This window comes from Morone saxatilis, unplaced genomic scaffold (genome assembly GCF_004916995.1).
Source record: "Morone saxatilis isolate NCDOM2014 unplaced genomic scaffold, NCSU_SB_2.0 Contig7, whole genome shotgun sequence".
In the NCBI taxonomy this organism is placed as follows: Eukaryota; Metazoa; Chordata; class Actinopteri; family Moronidae; genus Morone; species Morone saxatilis.
The window spans coordinates 13,462,726-13,484,464 of record NW_023340246.1 but is presented as its reverse complement, the minus strand read 5'-3'; the positions used below and the strand labels follow the sequence as shown (position 1 = coordinate 13,484,464).

At 41.1% G+C, this 21,739-nt stretch overlaps 2 protein-coding genes across 2 annotated transcripts in view; one reads left to right on the top strand and one right to left on the bottom strand.

Moving 5' to 3' along the window:
* The window catches only part of fntb (farnesyltransferase, CAAX box, beta), a 20,577-nt gene extending 12,071 nt beyond the window's left edge, over positions 1-8,506 (top strand). Inside the window, 9 exon segments of the mRNA XM_035678290.1 lie at positions 1,296-1,382; positions 1,514-1,643; positions 2,825-2,836; position 3,401; positions 4,483-4,583; positions 4,586-4,607; positions 5,341-5,452; positions 5,647-5,761; positions 8,062-8,506. Coding sequence (XP_035534183.1) covers positions 1,296-1,382; positions 1,514-1,643; positions 2,825-2,836; position 3,401; positions 4,483-4,583; positions 4,586-4,607; positions 5,341-5,452; positions 5,647-5,761; positions 8,062-8,229 — 748 coding nt within the window. The 3' untranslated portion in view covers positions 8,230-8,506.
* Positions 8,507-9,581: 1,075 nt separating this feature from the next.
* LOC118340974 (protein max-like) overlaps positions 9,582-21,739 on the bottom strand; it is a 13,399-nt gene continuing 1,241 nt past the window's right edge. Inside the window, exons 2-5 of the mRNA XM_035679142.1 lie at positions 21,180-21,206; positions 14,810-14,965; positions 12,913-13,051; positions 9,582-11,162 (exon numbers count right to left, since the gene is read on the bottom strand). Coding sequence (XP_035535035.1) covers positions 10,975-11,162; positions 12,913-13,051; positions 14,810-14,965; positions 21,180-21,206 — 510 coding nt within the window. The 3' untranslated portion in view covers positions 9,582-10,974. The remainder of the gene's footprint in view (positions 11,163-12,912; positions 13,052-14,809; positions 14,966-21,179; positions 21,207-21,739) is intronic.

The following is a 21,739-nucleotide window of genomic DNA, read 5'->3' as shown; positions in this document are numbered from 1 at the left end:
GGTTAAAACAGCAGAGATAAAGCAGAACAATAGGAGGACCCAGGCAGTATTGCTCAGGTTGTCTTTGAAGCTACCGAGTATACTCATAGACTAATAATGGAGTTTTCACTGCTATATGGGACATCAATACTGTATACACACATATAATGGATGGGATTTTCTCCCCCCACATCCTTTAGGCGTTATTACAGGATAAAGCTGGTGATATTCAATATTTTTCTTATTGTCAACAAATCCCATGAAAAGACCAAAACTAACAATGATTTGATGTGACTGCAGCCTGATATAGCTTTTTCCTCTCATAGACCTATATCGTCCAAAAAGCATTTAAAACATGAGCCCTGCCACTGCCTTTATTACAGCACATACAGCTGTCATTCGGCTGCTGTCAATACTCACTAACGCACTAAATGTATATGAATTGGCAGATAAAAATAGTCCCCACAAAAGCTCAGTTCCCAGCTGTTGTAGGAAATTACTGAGCCTCTTTTAAAATTTAAACCCTTTTTTAAAAATAAAAATAAAATAAAACATTTTTTAAAACAGACAGGGAAGTGAAGAGATTAGGAGGGGAAAAAAAACATTGAATAAGACCAGCCTTACTCCTCAAATGAGAAACATGAGTGTATCTAGACATACATCTAGATATGCTATCCTCATACTATAGGTGGTGTTGTCTCACCCACAATGCTGCCCTTTCCTCAAAGGAACACACTAGTTTCAATTTATCTTTCTATTCTTGTGCACAGATGCCCCCGAAGAGACCAGAGCCAATGATAATATAATAATTTGTCCTACTAACAAGTTAGATATTAGGTTAGAAGGACCAGTGTCATTTATTTTGATGCTCATTTGTTTCAAAATCGTCTCTGAGCATGCTCAGAGTGTTCCCATGTTTACACTGCTGAGAACAATAAACTGGTTAAGTTCACTGTAATGGCTGTAATTCACTGTAATGGTTTGGCTGCACAGACAATACTTGTTAGTAGGTTACAAGTTTTTGTTCTGTGTAGTAATAATAATAATAATAAAAATAAAAAGATAAATTAGTATCAGCCTTAGCTTTGAATTCTTGTTGAGTTCAAAGGTTCAAAGCGTTGCAGTCTGGTGACAGCAGAGGAAAACTATATCAACACCAAGATGACTTTACAGTATGACAGGCTAACACAACAAAAAACAAAATGGATGTTTATATTTGGTCTGCTGACAGTCTAAAAATACAGTGCTTTGGTAGATAATGTGTAAGTGTAGGAGGAGACTTCCTGCTCACCCACATCTGTTTTTTCCATTTATAGGAGCGCGTATTGTGCAGCTTCTGTAGCATCGCTCACAAACATCCTCACACCTAAACTGTTTGAGGACACGACCAACTGGATCCTCAGGTACAACCCGGCAGCACCTCCGCCACAGCGGTCTATTATTGAATTATTAAAGGCCGATTCATGGGTCCTTTTCTCTTTAAACCAGGGAGTGATTTACTGTGTGTTTTAGTGTCTGTTTCCTCTGTCTCCAGTTGTCAGAACTGGGAGGGTGGTCTAAGTGGAGTGCCAGGTTTGGAGGCCCACGGTGGCTACACTTTCTGTGGCACAGCTGCCCTCGTCATCCTGGGCAAAGAACATATGCTGGATCTCAAAGCCTTGCTGGTGAGAAACTCCCCAACACCTGATATTTTCACAATCACAGACACATGTCTTTCTTGGTTATTTGATCAAAAAAAAAAGTATTGAACATTACATAAAACACCCGCTGCTCAGAGTAACCTGTGGTACTACTTGGATTGAGTCTAAAAAAAAAAAAAAAAGATGCTATCAGTCACAACAGAGCCTTTGTGCTGAAGCAATATCCCTTTTATAGGCTGCTCACCGCCGCGAGGGGCCAAGCAGAAACGCACATCCGTGATAAAATAAGAATAAAATGTTATAACCCCGAGTGAGATTTTATTAAGTAAAACGACTGAAGACTTGGTATGAAATATTAGTCTATTGCTCTTTTTTTTTTTGGCTTATTTTAGATAGACTTTGTGCTGCGTCTTAGATTTGTTTCCTTGAACCTGTACTCAGTAACATTTTCTGTCTCGTACAACCCTTTGGAGATGCAGCTGTAAGCGATACCTTGACATTTTTTAATTTTAGTTGTTTATGTTGCCTCCGGGCTCTTGGCATATTGGAGGACAAAGTTTCCACCAGTTTTCTTCAAACAGTAGCTTGTGTTGTCACCACTGAGGCACTGTGTTGATGCCCGAAGGGAAATTTCTCTTGAAATTTGCCTGCCTCCAGAGAAGTGTGCTTCAGTATGGGGAGAGCTTCAGAGCTGTGTTCAGGCATTCTGCAGCAGGGCAGGGCGTTAATGAAACGAAGCTTAAGGTCATCCGGAGTAGAAAAAGAGAGGTGGTTTTTTTTTTTACATCTCTTATTCAAAGGACAAAAACACAATGTTCAGTCGGTTTTTGTGCTTTGGTTTCTTTTATACAATGTTTATAGTCATCGTTAAGGAAGAAATGCCATTTTAAAATTCAAAATATCAAGGATGTAAAATGCTCCTCCAGGAACTGCCATCATACTGTCCCCTATCATGCAGCATGTATTCAAATTCTTTGTGGTCATAAAGTTACATTTGCATGTCACTAGTCAGAAAACCTGTTCCTCACATTCTAGTAGGCCGTTAAAATGGCCCTTTGTAATAAAATCCACTCAACGCCCAGCCACAGTTTAACAAAGCACGTCCTCAAAAGTGTGCTGTGTTACTGTCTATCCCCTGGAAAACCTTTTTGTCGCCGTGTTTTAACCTGAGCGTCAGTGGAGCTGGAGCCCACAACCAGGAGCAGAGGTGGGTTTTGGTGGATAAACAAAGGCTGTGTTGTATTGATTGGGTAGAAAAATAATCTACAGCCATTTTTTATCACCAATAAATGCCAAATATTAGCTTTAAAATATTCCAAACAAATAGATATTTGTATTTGTCTGATCTGGATCATAAAATAAAAACCCAGCTGTTTGTGAAGAAGAATATTGTCTATTACAATGATAATCCCATACAGATCACGTACAAGGGCTTTAGTTGGGTTTTCTTTTGACAACCATTTTATTTTCTGAAAATGATCGTATTTGAGTGGGTGTGAACAAAGATGGCTTTTATGAAATTGTCCTTTATCAAGTGATGTAGGATGAGTCACACTGAAACAGCCGCGGTTTCATCTCGGTGAGAATGAATTAATCATTAACATTGAGAAAAGATTCATGTTGATGGCAACTCTGAGATTTATGTGGCCTTGTTGTGTTATTTACTCAGTATTACTTAAATTCAGTTTTCAAAGAAAATCTAGTGAAATACATTTTTCTGCTTATCAGTTTGAGTACAAAGTTACGAAAACAACAAGTGAAGAAAATACAGCCTTTAATAGTGTGCTTTAGAGTGTGTTCAGAGCCTAAATACGACATTCAAACTGCCATTAATCAATAACCTGTGTGTCAATGCCAGGCTGGTGCGTCCTTTGAATATGAGAAATTCCACTGGCATTGCGGAGGACGATATTGCCTATCAAGTATAGAGAAAGGGAAGCAGCATAATTCCCACAGTGCAGCCAGGCCGGTGAATGATCCGTCTGTTTATTCTAATCAAATAGAGACTGCACTAAACTCAGCAGCAGCACGCATAAAACATTTATGATGTAGATTACTGATCAAAGATTACAGTTTGTGTCACATGCCTTTTCAAATTTCCTCGTGACTTATGGAGGAAAAAGATATTTTCTCTAAAAATAATGAATTATTTGAATGTTTAAATTAAATATTGATGTTGAAAGTCTCTCCACCATTGTTAGGGTATTAATTATTGCATGTGTTTTTGCACTGTGCAAAAAATCTTTGAAGGCCAGGGTGAACCTTACTGGCTATGATGCATATTTATGAAGCGTGTTTCCTTTGTTTTACGTTTGAGGCTGCGCCTACTCTGCAGAAACGGGTGTTTGTCCGTGTTAAACTCTTTACTGAAACAGTGAAGGATTTTTTTCGTTTTTTTTTTTCGTCTTTAATGGCTGAAATAAATCCCTCAACTAACATTAATAAGCTAAACATTGTCCTCCCTCTTCCTCAAACAAATTAGACCCCAGCTGGTATTAAACCCAATATTCCATAATTACTCAATCCAAGCCAAGCAGATTTGACTGGATGTGCACCAATTAGTGGTTTCCATGGCAACAATATTGCGAATTCCATCCCCGTTTGAAAGTATGAAGACGCCGCTTTCCTTCACCCCCCTCAGTACGTCTCTACCTCTGGTCCTGTGTGACCCCGTGGAGTTCCAGCTCTGCTCTGTCGCTGGCGGCGTTCAGGGCAGATGTGATCACGCTTAAAGTGATGAGGAGATCAGAGTTTAACATCCTCAAGAGATGCACACATTTAAAAAAAAAAAAAACATTCTGTAAAAGTGTATGATTGTATTTAATCTGTGTTTGTCGTATGTCCCCAGCGGTGGGTGGCTCAGCAGACCAGATGCGGTTCGAAGGAGGCTTCCAGGGCCGCTGTAATAAACTTCGGTGGATGGCTGCTAGCTCTTTCTGGCAGGCTGGACTCCTGCCTCTACTTCCAGCAGAGCCTTATTCAAAGAAGGTACTGTATCTCAGGTCGTGGCAGAGCCGCCGAGGTTGCAGTGTGATTTTGCTCACAATAAACCAAGGGTCCAGTGTGTAACATTTAGCATCTATTGGCAGGAATTTAACAGAATATGTTATATAATCACCTGTTTTTGTTACCTTAGAATGAGCCGTTTTTTTTATCTACAAACGGCTGTGAGTCGCCTTCCATGGAGTCCGACATGTTTCCACCATGTTTCTATAGTAGCCCAGACGGACAAACCAAACACTGCCTTTCGTGTTATTCGCGTCCACTGTAGGTTTCTCCTCGCACACTGCACAGCCCCGTTCCCAGGTCGTAAAATACAGACGCGAGCTTAGTTAGTTTGCAGTCTGCAAAGTCAGCCGCTAGATGCCACTAAATCTTACCACACTGGTCCTTTAAGTGTATAAAGCGTTTCAGAGCTGCACTGCATACACACATTGGTACAAATGCCGCACGACAAGGAGGAATTGTTTTGATTCTCAAGGATGTTTTGCTTTGTGGAATTGAGTGTACACTGAATGATTGTCAGTGTGTAAATAATGGGCAAAGTCGTTTCTCATATACCAGTTTATTCGCTCATTGATTTAAAAACCTTTTTGATTGATTTGATATAATCTGATTGATACAATCCAATATAATTTATGTATTTATATATATATTTATATGAATTTATTTTAATGTTATATAATTAGTGTAAAATTTGAGCTGAACTGTGTTTGTGCAGGAAGAGTCAGAGCTGAGTCGCAGCGGTGGAGTGTCGAGCAGCAGGCCTTGCAGGAGTACATCCTCCTGTGCTGTCAGAACCCAGCAGGGGGCCTCCTGGATAAGCCTGGCAAGTCAGTCCACACCCATCTGGACACACGCTCACACACACACACACACACACACACACACACACACACACACACACACACACACCATGACACATTCAGGCTGGTAGCAGCACACATGCTCTGTACAGCGTCAAATGTGATTCATGCGGTTTTACTCATGCCCATCATTGTCCTCTCTCATGTCTTCATGTGTCCAGATCCAGAGATTTCTACCACACGTGTTACTGCCTGAGCGGACTCTCCATAGCACAGCACTTCGGAAACATGGACCTCCACCATGAGATGATCCTCGGCAAGGAGGAGAACAGATTGGTGAGGCTGCAGCAGGGCTGGGAGGGAGAGACTGGGACATGCGGGTGGATTCATTCTGAAATTGATGGATTTGTTTTTGTAGGAACAAATGAGACCCCAGTAAATGCTAAAGATACTTCCAGTAAAATAATAACAAATTCTTCAGTCCAGTCACTACATTGGAGGTTGAACAATGTTGCTGTATATTCTGGCAAATGTGCAAAATAATAGCGGCTCATAATTCAGATAAATGAAATTATACTTTGTTATTCTGACCTTTATGTGCTCAGGGGTTCCCAGCCACTGACATGGACTCCACAGACACATCAGATCTCTACTTTCTCTACAGCAGGGGTGTTTAAAGGAAAACATCTCTCTGTCTTACTGAGAGGCAGACGACAAGGTTTATACCACTCTGATGTGTCCACCAAATATAAAACTAGATCCAGCAGCCGGTTAGCTAGCTTACGTTAGTGTAAAGACTGGACATAGGGAAACTATTAGCAACAAAGTTGGCCTACCAGCAGCCCTAAAACTCACTAATGAACACATTTTATCTTGTTTATTTAACATATACATAAACAGAAGTATATAAACCTCAGGTTTTACGGGGAGTTACGTGCCAAACAATCTCTTGGTCAGGTTCGGTAACTTCTTTCCGTCACTTGCAAGGCACCCAATGGAGACTGCAGGAATTCACTGCACCCGGTCAACTTATCGGTTCTTTCAAAAATAAATATACTACAGATGAGCTGCACACACCAAAGCTGGAGGACACAATTATGTGGAAGTATTTTTCAATTATACTTTTTTTTTTTTGTTCCATGTACCCCCTGGCTACAGCAGAAGTACCCCCCCGCCCTCGGGTAGTTGGGTTTATTACTCTGCAAGAGCTTCCCAGCTGAGCAGACAGTGGTGTAGTCTGCTAAGAATAATGTTTGTTTTTCAAATGTTCATTGGCAGATCTTTGTCACCCCTGTTGTTAGACTCTTGGAGAATCATCAGAATTTATTTTTTATTCCCAGTCCTTGAAAATGAAAAGAAAAATTAAATTAACTGAACACCTTTTTAAAAAGTGTCAACTGCTCATTTTTCCTCTGATGCATTTTTCCACCAAGCAGTAAATTATTAAACTACTGGCTTTTTGTGTTTTGCAGGTTGCACGCACAATTGTATATGAATTCAGATGCATGCACCTGCATTAACATAGTCGTGAGAGCATGACTACTGCACCTTCTAAATGTTTTACATTCATTTGTTGTATGTCAATGTGATGGTTTAGGGTTTATTTCCCAACCTTGTTACAGTTTGATGCAAACATAAAAGGAGAAGCTCTGACATTGGGTGTAGTAAGTATTTAAAGCAATGAAACTAAGATGTGGTTTTACTTAAAGATGTGACTGGTACAGACAGTGGTGTTTTATTTTCCTGTTTCCTGTTGTATTACTGGCACTTACAGCTGGTTACAGTAAGTCTGCCCCCTTATGCATGCACAGATATATCACCTCTTAGGTTTTAATTCATAATTCAGTTACCCAACAGTGGGTTTGTTTTATCACATCTTTAGTAAAACTGGACATTATGCTTTAGGTCAGAGTCCAGGAATATGTTTTCTCATGCTGTCTTACAAAGCAACAGGGTGTGGACAAAATATTAGAAACACATGTTCAGTCTTATACGTGGGTCTTGCAGCAAATACAGCCTCTGTGAGCAGAATTGTGTTCTCTCGACCTCAGAGAGGAGGTTGATTCAACTCTGGAAATTTTTGAGGCGGCCTATGTGGTGGTGTTGCATTAGATTGCATTGCACGTTTTGTCCGCTACCACAAACTTGGCGAGACAAAATACAGAAGAAGAGGACAAAGTGTTGTTGTAATGAATTGCATTACAGTTTACAGGAGTTCTTGATTCTCTGTTCACTAACTAACTGGAGGGATGTTTTTGTTCAGGATTTCTCTAATTAGGTTGGTCATAAGTTTAAGTCTTAAATGTATTGACAGGTTCAATGCAGAAGTGTTTGAAAAGCGGTGAAATTGATTGGTCTTTAGCAGAGCAGTTTAATTCTGAAGAAATCAATGACAAATCTCCATTGATAGTAGAGGCAGTTTATACATAATCTGTATTTATTCTATAAATAGGACATACAGTATAGTTAAAACTAAATCTGTAATTACACCCAAACCAGATTAGATAAAGCTGTTGGAAAACTGGGTCACTTTAAGGCAAAAAAAAAAAAAGAAACCATAAAGAATAAGTGCAAATAGAGGCTTGACAACGTATAATGGTGTGGTCTCTTATTTTCCTCTTGTTCTCTCTCGTTAGGCTCCAACTCATCCAGTTTACAATATTTGTCCAGAGAAGGTGTCTCAGGCCCTGCAGCACTTTCACCGGCTGCCTGTCCCTTACGAGAACAAGCCACCGGGAGCCTCCGCTGACGGGAGAGTGTCGGACCCCGCCGCCGCATCCGGATCAGCCGACCATCAGTCCTAGTTAATCCCCAGTAGAGACATCACTGTGTGTGAACCAGACAACTCTCGGGAATGGACTCGAAACCGGCAAAACGGCAGTCAGTGTCTAATGAGGACGAGCCCAAGAAGCAGTCATCCGACTGGTTGACCCTCAGTAGAGATGAGGGCTGGAGTTTAGGAGCAGTCTGCCTGAATAAAGGTCAACAGTTGTGCGTGGGCAGCTTCGCATTCAGCTCAATTTTTGCTTGCAATGCCTATTGTTTTCATTCTCTGAAATAAAAGTGAAACTTTATAAGGTTCCAGTATGACCCAAGTTAATAAAACTTTATATAGCACTTTTCATAATGGTGTTATAAAATGCTTTACAACTGTTGAGTGATTGGTGAACACGTCAGACATTTCAGAAACAGATCATTAGTTAGAAAGCAGATACAGCAGTTAAAGAACCAACAGTAGACTGAACGCAGGGCTGTAACTACAACTGAGGACACAAAGGTTAGGTCCTCCGTATTTGTTCTGAAGCAGGTTTAGCTAGGTTTGGGAGAGTTTTTATTTTACAGTTAAAACCTTAGCACATGGTGCACATTTCTTAGGGTGATTCCAGTATTTCTGTACTAAAAAATAATAAAATAGTAAAAAAAAAAAAAATTTATCAGATCAACAAACTAAAACTTGAAAAGAGAGAGGGGAAATGACAAAAGAGAGAGAGAGATTAAACATCAATCAGCTGCCCAGTTGAGTAATTGTTTCTGCAGTTTGGTTTAAAGCAGCTGTTGGTTTCCAGAGGAATTTCTTTGAAGAAACTGCTTCATTTAAACCAAACTTGCAGAAAACAATCAGCCAACTCAGTAAATAAAATATGAAACATCCAAATAATTAAAATGTCTTCCTTTTTTGGGGTCAGCATGATCTGTTGAAGGGAAACTTTGTCTCATTACTTTCATATGTTCTAAAAGCCAGGCATTGTTCATGTCTAAACACAAGGTAAATACAAACAATAACCTCTCCCTTATATAAAATAAAACACAGATTAACCATGTACATACTGTAAGCAGGTTGGCTGTTCACATTAATGTTTTCCTCCACATAGTTAAAACACCAGTGTAAGGGGAGAATTGTGACCTAATCAGACATCAAAGTACATTACGCCCTTTGTCTTTATTCTAGACACCTGCCTGCATTAGTAGAAACCAGAAAAACCTGAATTTATGTTTGTAGCACCACAGTACACGCCGTCCTGAAAGCCGCAGTCACAGGAGTTGGAGGAAGGAAATGCCTGATCATAATGCGAGAAACATTTTTTAAAAACAAACAGGAACCGTGAGGATTTGTAAACAACACTTAGGTCTGACAGCTTAATAACCACAGGCGGCATTTTAAAGGATAAAATAGTTTATTTTATAGTCTCATAGTAAAGGTAGGCCTCAACTTGCAAGACAATTGTTGGCAGTATGTACAACATACTTGTAATTTCCATGGAATGGAATCGGACAAACAAAGACCTATTACACTAATTATATCCTCCTAAATGGAAATAAAATGGAAACAATATACATACACACACGTTTCCTAGACACGCAAAATGCTTCCTTTTTTTCCTTGGGGGATTCAGCAACATTGATTTTTACTGTGTAAAGCACAACACATCGACAAGGACTCATTTCGCTTCCTTGCACTGCAAAAGACGGGAGCTACCTTTGACATTCAATACCTATTTCAAACCCTTAAGGAAAACTACATGTGACAAATTGGCATTTTCCCATAACTTGTGAGATTACTACAAAATGCATAACATACTTTTGAACTCGAAAACATCCAATCAATGCTTTTTTTATAATATATAAAACGAGATGCCTAACGTATTCAGCCACCTAAAGTCATTCACTACTTCAAGCTAAAGGACAAAATACGATACAAGTTTAGGAATATTCGCCTTCAAAACATCAATTTCAACAAAGGAGTCATGTTTTCTTCTTTTTAATCTTGTGTTAACAAACGTGTCGGGCAGAAAACTTCTGCAATCCAGTGGGCCTGAGGTGGGTATCACTTAACATTTGCTTCATTCACATTCTTTAGTGGAAAAAAAGTTACAAATGTTTTATTCTTTTATTTTTAAAAAGGTAAACTTCTCCAGGACGATTTATCTAGGTGTGTGTGTGTAAATTCTAAACAGGTTTTTATCAAGAATAACAAAATAAACAAAAAAATATATAATATTAGCAGTGCTTGGAGGAGTACGCCTGGCACGCCCTTCCGCCCCCCCAAACACAACCTGGGGAGGAAGAGGGGCTTTATTGAGGGTACAAAAAAAGCATCAAGTCCTAAAGTAGCCAAGCTGCCTCTTTTTGGGTTTTGGATTGTTGACGTTGCTAGGGGGGAAATACCAATGACGGAGAACCAAAGAAAAGAGAGAAAGAGAGGGATGGGAAGAGGGAAAAAACCTGAAGCTCTCTAAATGAATTGAAGCAGTCATCTTTCACGCTGCGGACTTCCTTCCTCCTGTTCTTGGAGATTGAGTGGGAAGAGAGACGATTGTGGCGGCGGTGTTTGGAGGTCTGAGGGGTCATAAGTCTCCAGTGCGAGCCCCACCCAGAGATGGAGGAGAGAGAGCGAGGAGGACGGTGGGGGAGGCCGGGGCTGGCTGTTGTTGGCATGAGGGGGGGGGAGTACTTGATGAGCCTCGAGAGCTTTGAAGGCTGCGTTCCCTCCCGACCTCCCTTGCGCCCCACCGTCTCGACCGTGGCCAGGTTTAAACCCGCTCGGCTCTCTAGCTGGCCTCCACGCGCAGCTTCTTCCTGTTGGGCGGCTCCTCTGCCTCCGACTCGGAGCTCGAGTCAGAGCCGCCGTCGAACGCCGACACGGCGCTGCCTTTGGGATTGGTGTACAGGCTGCTGTCAGACGACGAGTAGTTGGCCTGGAGTTGGGTGGAGCCCTTCACCTTCTCCAGAGCACGGACTGCGAGAACACAACAGGAAACATGAAGGTGAGGAAGACGAACTAAAGCATTTCAAAAGGGTAGTCGGTGAATAAAAAAATTCAGGCTGGGGACACATTACATGAGTGAACAATGGAATTCTGTTTGAGGAAGTGCAGATAACCAGAGAATGTAAAATGAAGGAAGCCATGATATGAGCTGTGCTGTACCATCCGTTCTAACCCTGCTGTGCTGAGTGGGAAGCAACACAGAGATTTCCTCTTCAAATCCATAAACAAAAGCTTACCAAAATCAACAGTAACAATAATACTTTATTCATAAAAACAAGTGCTTTCCAGATTAAAAGATATTTAGAACAAAAATTGAAAATCATCAGAAACCCCTGTATGACATACAAAAACTAAGACCCATGAGCACATAATGACAGTACCAGTAACATATATTGCTGTGCCACTCTGGTGTGGCTGGACCTGCAGAGATAGCTTCAGTCATGGCCCATTTTCTAGCTAACCTCTGTTCCATTAGCGTCTTTCACTCAATTTAGTTTCTGTTTCTCAGTGTGTGTCTCTATTATCCTTTTTCTAAAAATGTGACACACTCACACTTTACTTCGGTTTAACATCAATATTCTAAGATTAATGTATATCTACAACTGAGGTCATGTTTTTTCCCTAGGAATTTTGGGGGGTTATACTACTTGGATTTAATATATTTAAATTAAAAACTGCCATCAAAATATGAAACTGGAGCTGAAATCAATAACTAAAATCATTAAATTATCACTAACAGTTTAAAGTTGAGCTAAATTAAGTAAAATATTTATCTGCTGCAGTCCTGCAGGCATCTGGGCCACTGGTGCGCTGTCAAAGCCTGACTGGAAACATAGCTGTTCAGTGCGAACGTAATAATCATATGTTTGAACAACGCAGTGTTCGAATTTTACTGCCCATTTCAATAGCTGTTGGGTTTAGATTATAGACAATAAACCACAGCAACATGTTTCAGATTATCAGCAAGGCCCATGGAAGGAAACACTTAAAAGAGAAAACCCACTGGGTTATGAAAGGTTACGCTGGGACAGGAGGCTCGACTTTGTGTGGTAGTGCAGTGGCACAAACACTTTCATTTTAAGATCGGGGACGGTGTGTTCTCTAAGCATTCATTCACATGCTCTTTTATCTCACTACAACATCCAACTAAAAACAAACATAATGGTGGCGATTGTATTTCCTCACCCTCCCCTCCTGCAGTCCACTCTTAAAGGCTGCACCGAGTGGATTCGCTACAACTCAAACAGTATCTGCACGTTTCAACAGGTTCAATTTAAGACTTGGTAAGACCATAAGGAATGCAATTTAATACCTATTTTATGTCCATACTGAGATTGTGACAGAAAGTTGGTATTAGTTCCATGTCGGCTTTGTTTAATAGTTGTTAGAGCATGATCAATACACAGTTTTCCCCAAAACGAGACTGAAATGCAGTTTTATAGGAGTAATGTTAACTTCATTAATCCTAAATAAGACACATTTAAGACATTTGAATATTCAGATTATTGGATTTTAAACTTTGTAAGACCTCGTGGACACCCTCCTTTCTGAGGAGGTCACAGGAGTCCCAGCTACCATCAGCAGGCAAAAATGACTGAGTGCTGACAACTGCCTCAAACTAGCGGAGAGGTTTTCCTGAAATTAACAAAATTGTGGTGTCTGAACGTCACCACAACATCCCCAACCTGAAGAATAAAATGATAGTGACAGTCAGATATACCTTGCTGCTCCAGCAGTGCGTTCTGCCTCTTCAGGTCGTCGATGTCCTGCTGGTGTGTGTGGTTTTTTCGCCTCATGTACTGGATGTACTCTGTGGCTTTGTCTAGGATTTGAGCTCGAGACGCCTGTTTGGTAGACTGCTGTTAGTGACACATGCAGAAATTGAAGCAATGACGCCAAGTATACAGAGTCCTTTTCATTCACATTTATTGCACAAACATTCCTGCTCCTGTCATGATGCTACTGAGACTGGGCCCGCAGGCCGACACACTGCAAACAACTGCAAGAGACTTGAGGGAAATCTAGGACACCACTGTTATGTTTCTGCACAGATTGCCTCCTCTTAACCTCTGAGGTTCCTCTAGCACTTCAGTCGGACATCCACAGGCTAGTTCACAACCCTGACACTTAGCTGTCAGAGCGTTCGCCTCGATTACAGCAAACAAAAAGTACTGCGGCAGCCCGTTAGCTGACTGGCTGCTCTTAAATGGAGGATTACAGATACTTTCCTGACAAATCAACTACATCTCTAAATGAATGAAGCTATTAAGCGTGGCCATTCTTTGATGTAATACCAGCAGCGTTAGTCACATTTGTAGACATTAGGGCTGGGTATCATATGAAATTATCCAGTTAGCCAATTGTTTTGTTGTTCCATTATCAATCAACTTGCCAATTGTCTCAATTAATTGGTTTGGGCAATAAAATACCAGCAAATAGTGAAAGAGTTTGAAGCCCAAGTTGACATACAAACCCTACAGATTTGGGCATTTATTTTATTTAAGTGACCTAAAGGATTAATCAATGATCAAACTGGCTGCTAATTAGTTTCAGAGGATGAGTTGTTGATCATGTAGAGGTTATATGTAATGACTGTGAGTACTGTTTAGGTCGCCACACACTACATAAACTGATCACGAGACGAGATGTGTCAGTAAGGGGCTTTACCACCTCAGCAAACTTCTTCCTACACTTTAAATATATTATTCCACAAAATCCACTCCCTAATTCAAAAACAGATAGCGTAATGATCTAAAAACTAAAAGCTCCATACAAGACCTTGCCTAAATAAAATCGTGTAAATAGCTGTAATTAAAATCTGGAACAGCCTGATTAAAGAATAAGGAGACAAGTTTGGGAGTCCGACCAGATATTTAATGCCAGCCTACAGTACTTGGGAGTCTTTTAAACTCAACACTATAGACACTGTAAAACAGCCCTAATATTCTCTTCATATTCTCATTGCTTTCTCTCACAAAAAAACACTGCATGTTGGCCCTAAAACAGAGCTATTATAGCAGTATGTTCCTGGGAGAGAGGTGGGGGTCGAGCACTGAGGCAGCTGTAATCGAACACGTCTTACAAATTATCAGCAAACATCACACACATCATCCCATAAACCCCCCGCCCTTCACGCTGCGTGAGAGTCCTGAACTGGTCTTTTAGGGGAAAATAAAACACTGTGTGCCCAGTTACTGAACCCGCTCCAAATGCTCTCAATGTCATGGATGTCAAAACAGGAAGAGAGCAACAAAATGTCCTCATAATAACTTCCTGACCCTGGGCCAAGTATTTAGACTGCATCACTGTCTTGCTGCTGCCAATCTGCACTCTTCCACCATCTGCCCTGCCTCCCCAGTCCCTTCAAGTATTTCCCTCCACTGACGCTCGCACACACACGCGCACACAGGCACACACAGGCACACACGCACATTAAGCAAGTCAAGACATCTGCATCTCTGTATCATCACAAAAAAAATCAATACAATTTCCCTAATGCTAGAATCATTCCTGAATATCATTTGCAGTCAAATAAAATAACACATAATAAACTAGAAATATTATACTTAACCTTTTAGAAAATACATGGCAAGATACAAGTTTCAAAAATTTCTTACATGAGCCATTTGTGTGCCTGGGGGACCTGCAGGCTGAGCTTTACCAACCTTTTCTCCCTGCAGGGCGGGTACCGAGTCCCGGAGGCTGTGAAAGCTGTCTTTGATGTGGTCCCTACGTTTGCGCTCCAGCGCATTGTGGTGTGCCCGTTTGTCTGCCTGCAATGAGAAGAGTCACAAGGCCTTCAGGCTGGCAGCAGAGCAGTGTGGGTAGAGGACAGCGGGTGTCCAACCGTCCATGGTCAACCTACACAAACCGATCTGCTGCCAAGTCCCGCTCTGCCTTTACAACAAGACCACCGGTAAATCAGTGCAGTAATTATCATTTAAACCAAAAATATATATAAAAATGTATTTCTATTCATCACAGCAGATGTGAACAATGACGAGCTAGTATGTGTTTTTTTTAGTAAGAGGCCAACATCAACTGGAAGACATTACGACTCCAACTAATACATATTTTCATGATTGATTAATCTACAGATCATTTTCTTGATTAATTGCCTAATCAATGATAAAATACTAAAAAAAAAAAAGCAGAGCACGAATTTCTCAAGCTCTTTAAATGGCCTGTTCTGTCCAACCAACAGCCCAAAGATGTTCGGTTCACTATTACATGAGACGGAGACTTTGTTCCTGTTATGGACGACAGACTGATGTAACCCTAATTTCTGTCAGTTTCTCATCAATAAAAGCTCATCAATAATATAATTATTCTTGGTTGCAGAATATTTCAACTTAAACTAACAAACAACTACAGTATCAACCGAACCTAAACCAAACAAACGTGAATAAGTCCTCACAGCATTTCCTTTTAGTCATACATTTAGTAAGCCAACATCCAGCCTACTAAGGTTAGTTCTAGTGTTAGCAGCTGATGGCTCATATGGACGTTATTATTTAATGTAGAGAAACAAACGTGGGAGAACATCACCACCCTGCAGTAACTATAAAAAAATAATACAAAAACTGCTTTGTTGCAGCAGTAAAACTGTAAAATTTCACCAAGACAACGTACAGATTATTATTTATTCTGTATGTTTTTTGGAGGGTTGCTACAAATGAACCTGATGTATAAAATGTGTCTTATTACTAAAGTTCATTCTTTGAAAACGTATTATAATAGAAGAAACTGACAAAGGAAACCTTCAAATTTTAGAAACTAGCTGACAAATAATTTGTACTCTCACTCGACAAACTACAACATTGTAGTGTGTATTTCCAAATAGGACTGCACTAACACAACCCACCAGTAGTCTAATGGTAAAAGAGGCCAACACACAAAACTCATTTCAAGTTTCATTTTCAGCACCAGAAGTTGCTGCAGTTTGTGGCCTTTTTGCCTCTTTCCCCCCTCCTTAGTGTCCATCCCCCTCATCCAAAGTGACCCATCCCACCCCCCACCCCCAACCCCCCCCCACTGCTTTTCAGTCCCTCCCTTCTCTGCAGGAGCACACAGGAGCGGCGGTTCAAATTCATGACCGGGTCAAAGTCAAGAAACTCTCTTTGAGATGCGGCGAGAGGTGGGCGGATGAGAACAGCAGATCCTGGACGAGGATTCCACCCAGTGAATTAAACAGGACGGCAACCAAGAATCCATGAAATGTAGATGTATGAAGGTCATTTTGTAGCTTAAGATTCGAGGTTTATAAGTAGGATTTCGTCCAACGATTCGCAGGAATGTTGTTTTCTGTAGTGGAACATTTGCCCTTCTCGAGTAGTATGCCCCGTGCTTTCTACATTACACAGCTTTAATCATAGTCCGACTGAACTTAGCCAAATTCATGGTTCATTTCAGGCTGCTGTACCACATCAAACCGCATTTCTCACGACTACTGCCAAGTTAAACAACTGGCTTAATCACAATAACAACCCGATCCTCATTTTAAACATCCCGCAGAGACTCGTGCAACGGCATCTAACAGGCTCCACATTTCAACCGCACATTTGTATTCTAATTACTGTAAAGACATAAGATGGCTGCCATAATCACATGACTAGATCCAGGCAGGAGATCAGTTTGCAGCCTGTAGTTCAACCTGTTTTTTAGGCCATACCATCACAGCCTCCAATCACATGTGATGGTGGCCTAATCCACGCTGTCACCAGGCTGAGACATTAAGTCCAACACCCAATCAAAGCCCGTTGAGCTCGAATGATCATCTCGCTTCATACGCCGACAAAGCAGGGCCGGATTTAAATATTCGCAATGAAGGAGCAAGGTGATGTTTACACCACATGGCCTCAGGCAGATGGGAGACGAGGTGGAAGTCACGTGACCTGGTATCATCTGACTCATTTTGTCCACAGACCACAACAAAAACCAAAGTAGCCACCGGTGAGACAACGTGCAGGTTAAGACAAGACTTCAGTGTGTCATGTGTTCGGTGGGAGGGAGGACATGTAAAGTGTGACTCAGTTGCCAACATCTGTAACAAACACAAGCTGTTAGTTGGCAATTTAATACTAATAACCCCCAAAAAACAAGAAATGGCCGAGTCCTATAAAGTAAACTATGAGCCCAGATGTCACGCATATGAAACCGAAACAGTAATAAAAAAACACTGTCAAAACTGACTGCGTGTTAACCACAATGCTCGCCTTCTGATTAGTCTGGCTGGCATGGTAACAGCTGCTGTTGCACAAGAGCCACAAACCATCCTGGAGAGACGAATCCACCAAGGATCATGTGCCTCCTCGTATCGTACACGCAGCCACCGAGAGGCGAGACTCCACTCCCTACATTAACCCCGGCGTAAACAAACACGTGACGGGTATTGATGGCAAGTGTGGCTGCCGTGTCCATATGTGTGGTTTCAATGAGTAGAAGGGAGGTTGAGAAAGTACACTAGGCGGAGTGCCTGTGTCCGAATGGGACTGGAGATACTGAATTAAATTATAGTACAGAACACACTTTAGACTTTGCTCCTATCCAGAAGATTTATACTTATACAACTTTGTTTGTGCTACATGAGCATTTAGATATATTCAACATCAGCTAAAAACACAAGCCTTGTTTCACCAGGGAAGGTACTTAATATCATTAATCTTTGAAAGTTAATTAGGATCCAACAATGTATTCAAGCACCACTCTCTGGAGCTGCTCTACATAAAATTACATGTCATTTATGGACATTAAAGTGCCCTGGGTGACTCAAATAAACTGGCTACTTCTACATATCACTCCTATATTGAGCTACATAAAATCAGCCAACAGTCTGGAGTAAAATGACACTACAAAGAAAATCATAGTTGACATTTTAAATGTCTATTCTTACTCTCAGTTTGTATTTAGTGAAATACTGTAATCCCGTACACTTTTATGAAATCAAAGAGGGAAGAGGGCAGATGTTCTGTTTCACACACCAAATGCCACATACAGTATTTAATAGGTGTGGCTGTTGTTTAGGCAGCCGTCTATGACTAAATAGATCACAAGATGAGATGCATCAGGTTAGCTTACAAAATCTGCTAAAAGAAAGTTGGCAATATGGATACAATTATTGATTCCCAGTATGTACTAATTCTCTACCACAGTATCAATACAAGTTGTGATGAAGTTCATTTTCTGGCTAAACCTACTGGACCGCTGTTAGATGGATAAACTAACCAGACAGAAATGTCTGTTTTTGGCTAATCAAGCAACTTAAATACCTGATTAATAAAAAGTACTTACTTACTTATAAAAATCTATTTTCAATCATTGCCATCTCATTGATTTGTGACATTAATGCGTCCTGAGAAATTAAAGTGATAGATACAGCAGCATAAACTGTACAGTAAAATCACTTATGGGTCTCCTAATATATATATATAGAGTCATCACCCAACCTCACTTTCCTGGAAATTAAGTTTTTTTTTAAACATATATTCTAGACTGGAGAATTTTATGTGCGATCTCCTTTGGAAATGAAGAACCAACTGAGCTACACAGCGTATAAATCACAAGAACCGATCACCTCTCCTGTGAAGGTTCGCTGATATCTATCTACCTTTGTAAACAGCTAATTGTACTGGGGACATGTTCTGTTGCCTTCTTAGCTACATGCTATCTGAGTGGTTAAAAAACATCAGGCACCCTGAAAAACAGGTGTCCAATTACCTACACGTAACCACTATCAGTTCATCATAAAGCCGATACCTTTCGCCGGGCACGCCAGCCGAGCTGCTCCCTCCATTCTATTCATACCTGACCATGACACATTACATAACTGCTCCAGGTGCAGAGTGGAAGAGCCGGTAGCTGCCGCTTCCTGCCTACTGATGGCTGTCTCACATTCTCTGCATGAAAGCCTACACTTCTGTCAGTCTGCTCGAGTACTTTTATTATTATAATTAATAACAGGGGGAACACTAAGAAATCAGAAGTCTGAAATAAACGTTTCTTCTCAAGACTTTAAAGCCATATTCAAGTAGAGCTGCAACGGCGTCGGGTTTCAGTGTTGATTAGTCTGTAATTTTCTTGATTAATTACTTAGTAACGAGCAAAAAATGTCTCTCACAAGTGAGATATTAAAATGTCTTTCGTTCAACCACCAGTCAAAAAGCCAGAAATGTTCAATTTACAATGATATGAAACGGAGATAAGCAGCATTTGAGAAGCGCAACGCAAGATTTTTTCCCCTGCGGTTGTGTTTAAAAATTACTTCATTATCTAAATTGTTGCAGATACATTTTATGTCAATCAACTCGTTGTTTTAGCTCGATATTCCAAGTCTAACATATGACACAATGCATACTATACATCAAGTCTTTGGTGCTCATTCTGTGAGCAGCCAATCTCTTATCTCACCAACATATCTACCAACAACAGAGCCACTATCCTATGTAATGTCTCCCACACTGTACGCACCATTAGTTAAAGATTTAAATATTATTTCTATGTCTGCACAGGCTGAATAAACCATCGTGTTATGTCAAAAATAATGCTTAAATTACAAGAGCCGCAATTTCATGTATAAGTTACATAATTGGCGGTGTCTTGTGGCAGGTAAAAGTTCAACCTGGCCGCTGCTGATGCAATTAGACATTTCCTCAAAATGTTCAGCCCTGTTTGTATACGTGCAGATTCTGATGCTGTATTCTCAGTCGGTCAGGACCATTAATGCACAGATGGAAGCAACCGTCTGACTCTGAGGGGCACAAACATGTAACAGGACATACATATTTATGCTTATAGCTCCAGTAATGTAATAACATAACACTAAGTGAACTGAAATCAGGTTTCAGGTTCTCATGTGGCTCTGCAACTGAGCTCATGACTGCGCTGAGGCGAGAGTAACGGTGGCTCAAGAGGAAGGCCTGAGGTCTGTTGGAGGGCACCAGCTCATTATCAATAATGCATATTCTAAAAATTTAAACATCAATGCTTTCCTTGACGCCTTTTCTGCCTCTAAAAACTCTGGTGGTCTGACCGGCGGTAAGACGTCGTGTTTTGCAGCCTGTGCATCAGCCAGGTCGTGCAAGGGTGTTTTTCTCGCCTGGTATGCGATGCAGCTATACGTCATTCATTTAGGCTGCCAGCCCCTTCAGTGGCCTGTACAGAGAAGATGGCTCTAATCACTGGCTGCAAACACAGGAAAAACATCCCGCAGCACCCCTTCCTGACACGGAAGGCTTGTCCGAGATGCAGGCGCGGCTGCAGCTCCTGCAGCTCCTGCAGCTCCTGCACACATGCAACAGCCTCTATACGTTATATTTTTGGGTTTGTTTATTTCAAATCACCTGCTTTCTCTGCCTCACCACGAATGCCAGTGCAAATGTAAACGGCCTCTCTCTCTCTTTTGCTGAGATGACCTACATGTGTGATTTGCAAAAACCTGATCACGAGCGGAATCCCCGTGGCGCGAGGTGAAGCGACCGTGGGGGGGACCGACTTCGGGGCGACAAACTGTCTGCTGCTGAGCACAGAGAGCTTTGTATTAACCGGAAAAAATAATAAACATGCAACAAAAAAGGCCACTGTAGCGGGGATAAAGCTTCGGGCTATATATAGATGTCGTGTCACCGTCTCCCTATGGCCGCGTACACACAGGATGGGGAAACCCTGCAGTGCACTACCAACGCTGATGCCGAGGGGGAAATCGCGGCACTGTTATAAATGCACTATAGTTCAATGATAGAGGAGAAAAACACACGGGGAAATAGCCGTGCACCAATATTAGTTCTTTAAAAAACATAGATGTAGTTGTTGCACAAGGCAGAAAGCAACACTTTCACATTCTCTTTGAAGTGACATCAGCCTCCACAGTGTAGCCTTACCAATCGATTCAATACCAATAAAAATAAAATAATAATAATAATAGATGAATAAAGTTTCCAACAACAGTGAAACATTTTCCGACAGTGGACAAATCCCCCCAGCATTACGCACCACATTGTGATATCTCGGTGAGTCTTCCTGCAAAGAAACAGAACAAAAAGTACAATTGTAGCCATAATTGTTCAGCAGATCTTCACTGTTTGGCTGAGGTAGACTAAGAAGTAAAATAATTTAGCAGACAAGCACAGCTCTGAAGCAAAGAAAAAAAAACAAGAAAACACTTATCACACAGTTTAAAAAAAAAAAAAAAAAAAAAAAGCACAACTAGCCAGGCTTATTGGTAGTAACGCTAGCGGAGCGCTAGTTCACCAGCTAGCGAAATAACACGTTAAAAGGCTAAAAAGTGCGCATTAACTCCGTCACTATTCGACTTCGGATATCATCGTTTATCACTCATTCTTCGATAAAATTGGCTAGTTTAAAGGGACGGGTGGCTAAAAAAACAACATGAATCAGTTGAGCACCGAGCGGCGCTCCGACAGACAGACAGCTAAACGCTCACGTTGTGTTTGGACGGAACCGAGGTGGACTCTACCGTCTCCACGTGACTACACGCACACACACGCACACACACGCACACACACGCACACACACGCACACATACACGCACG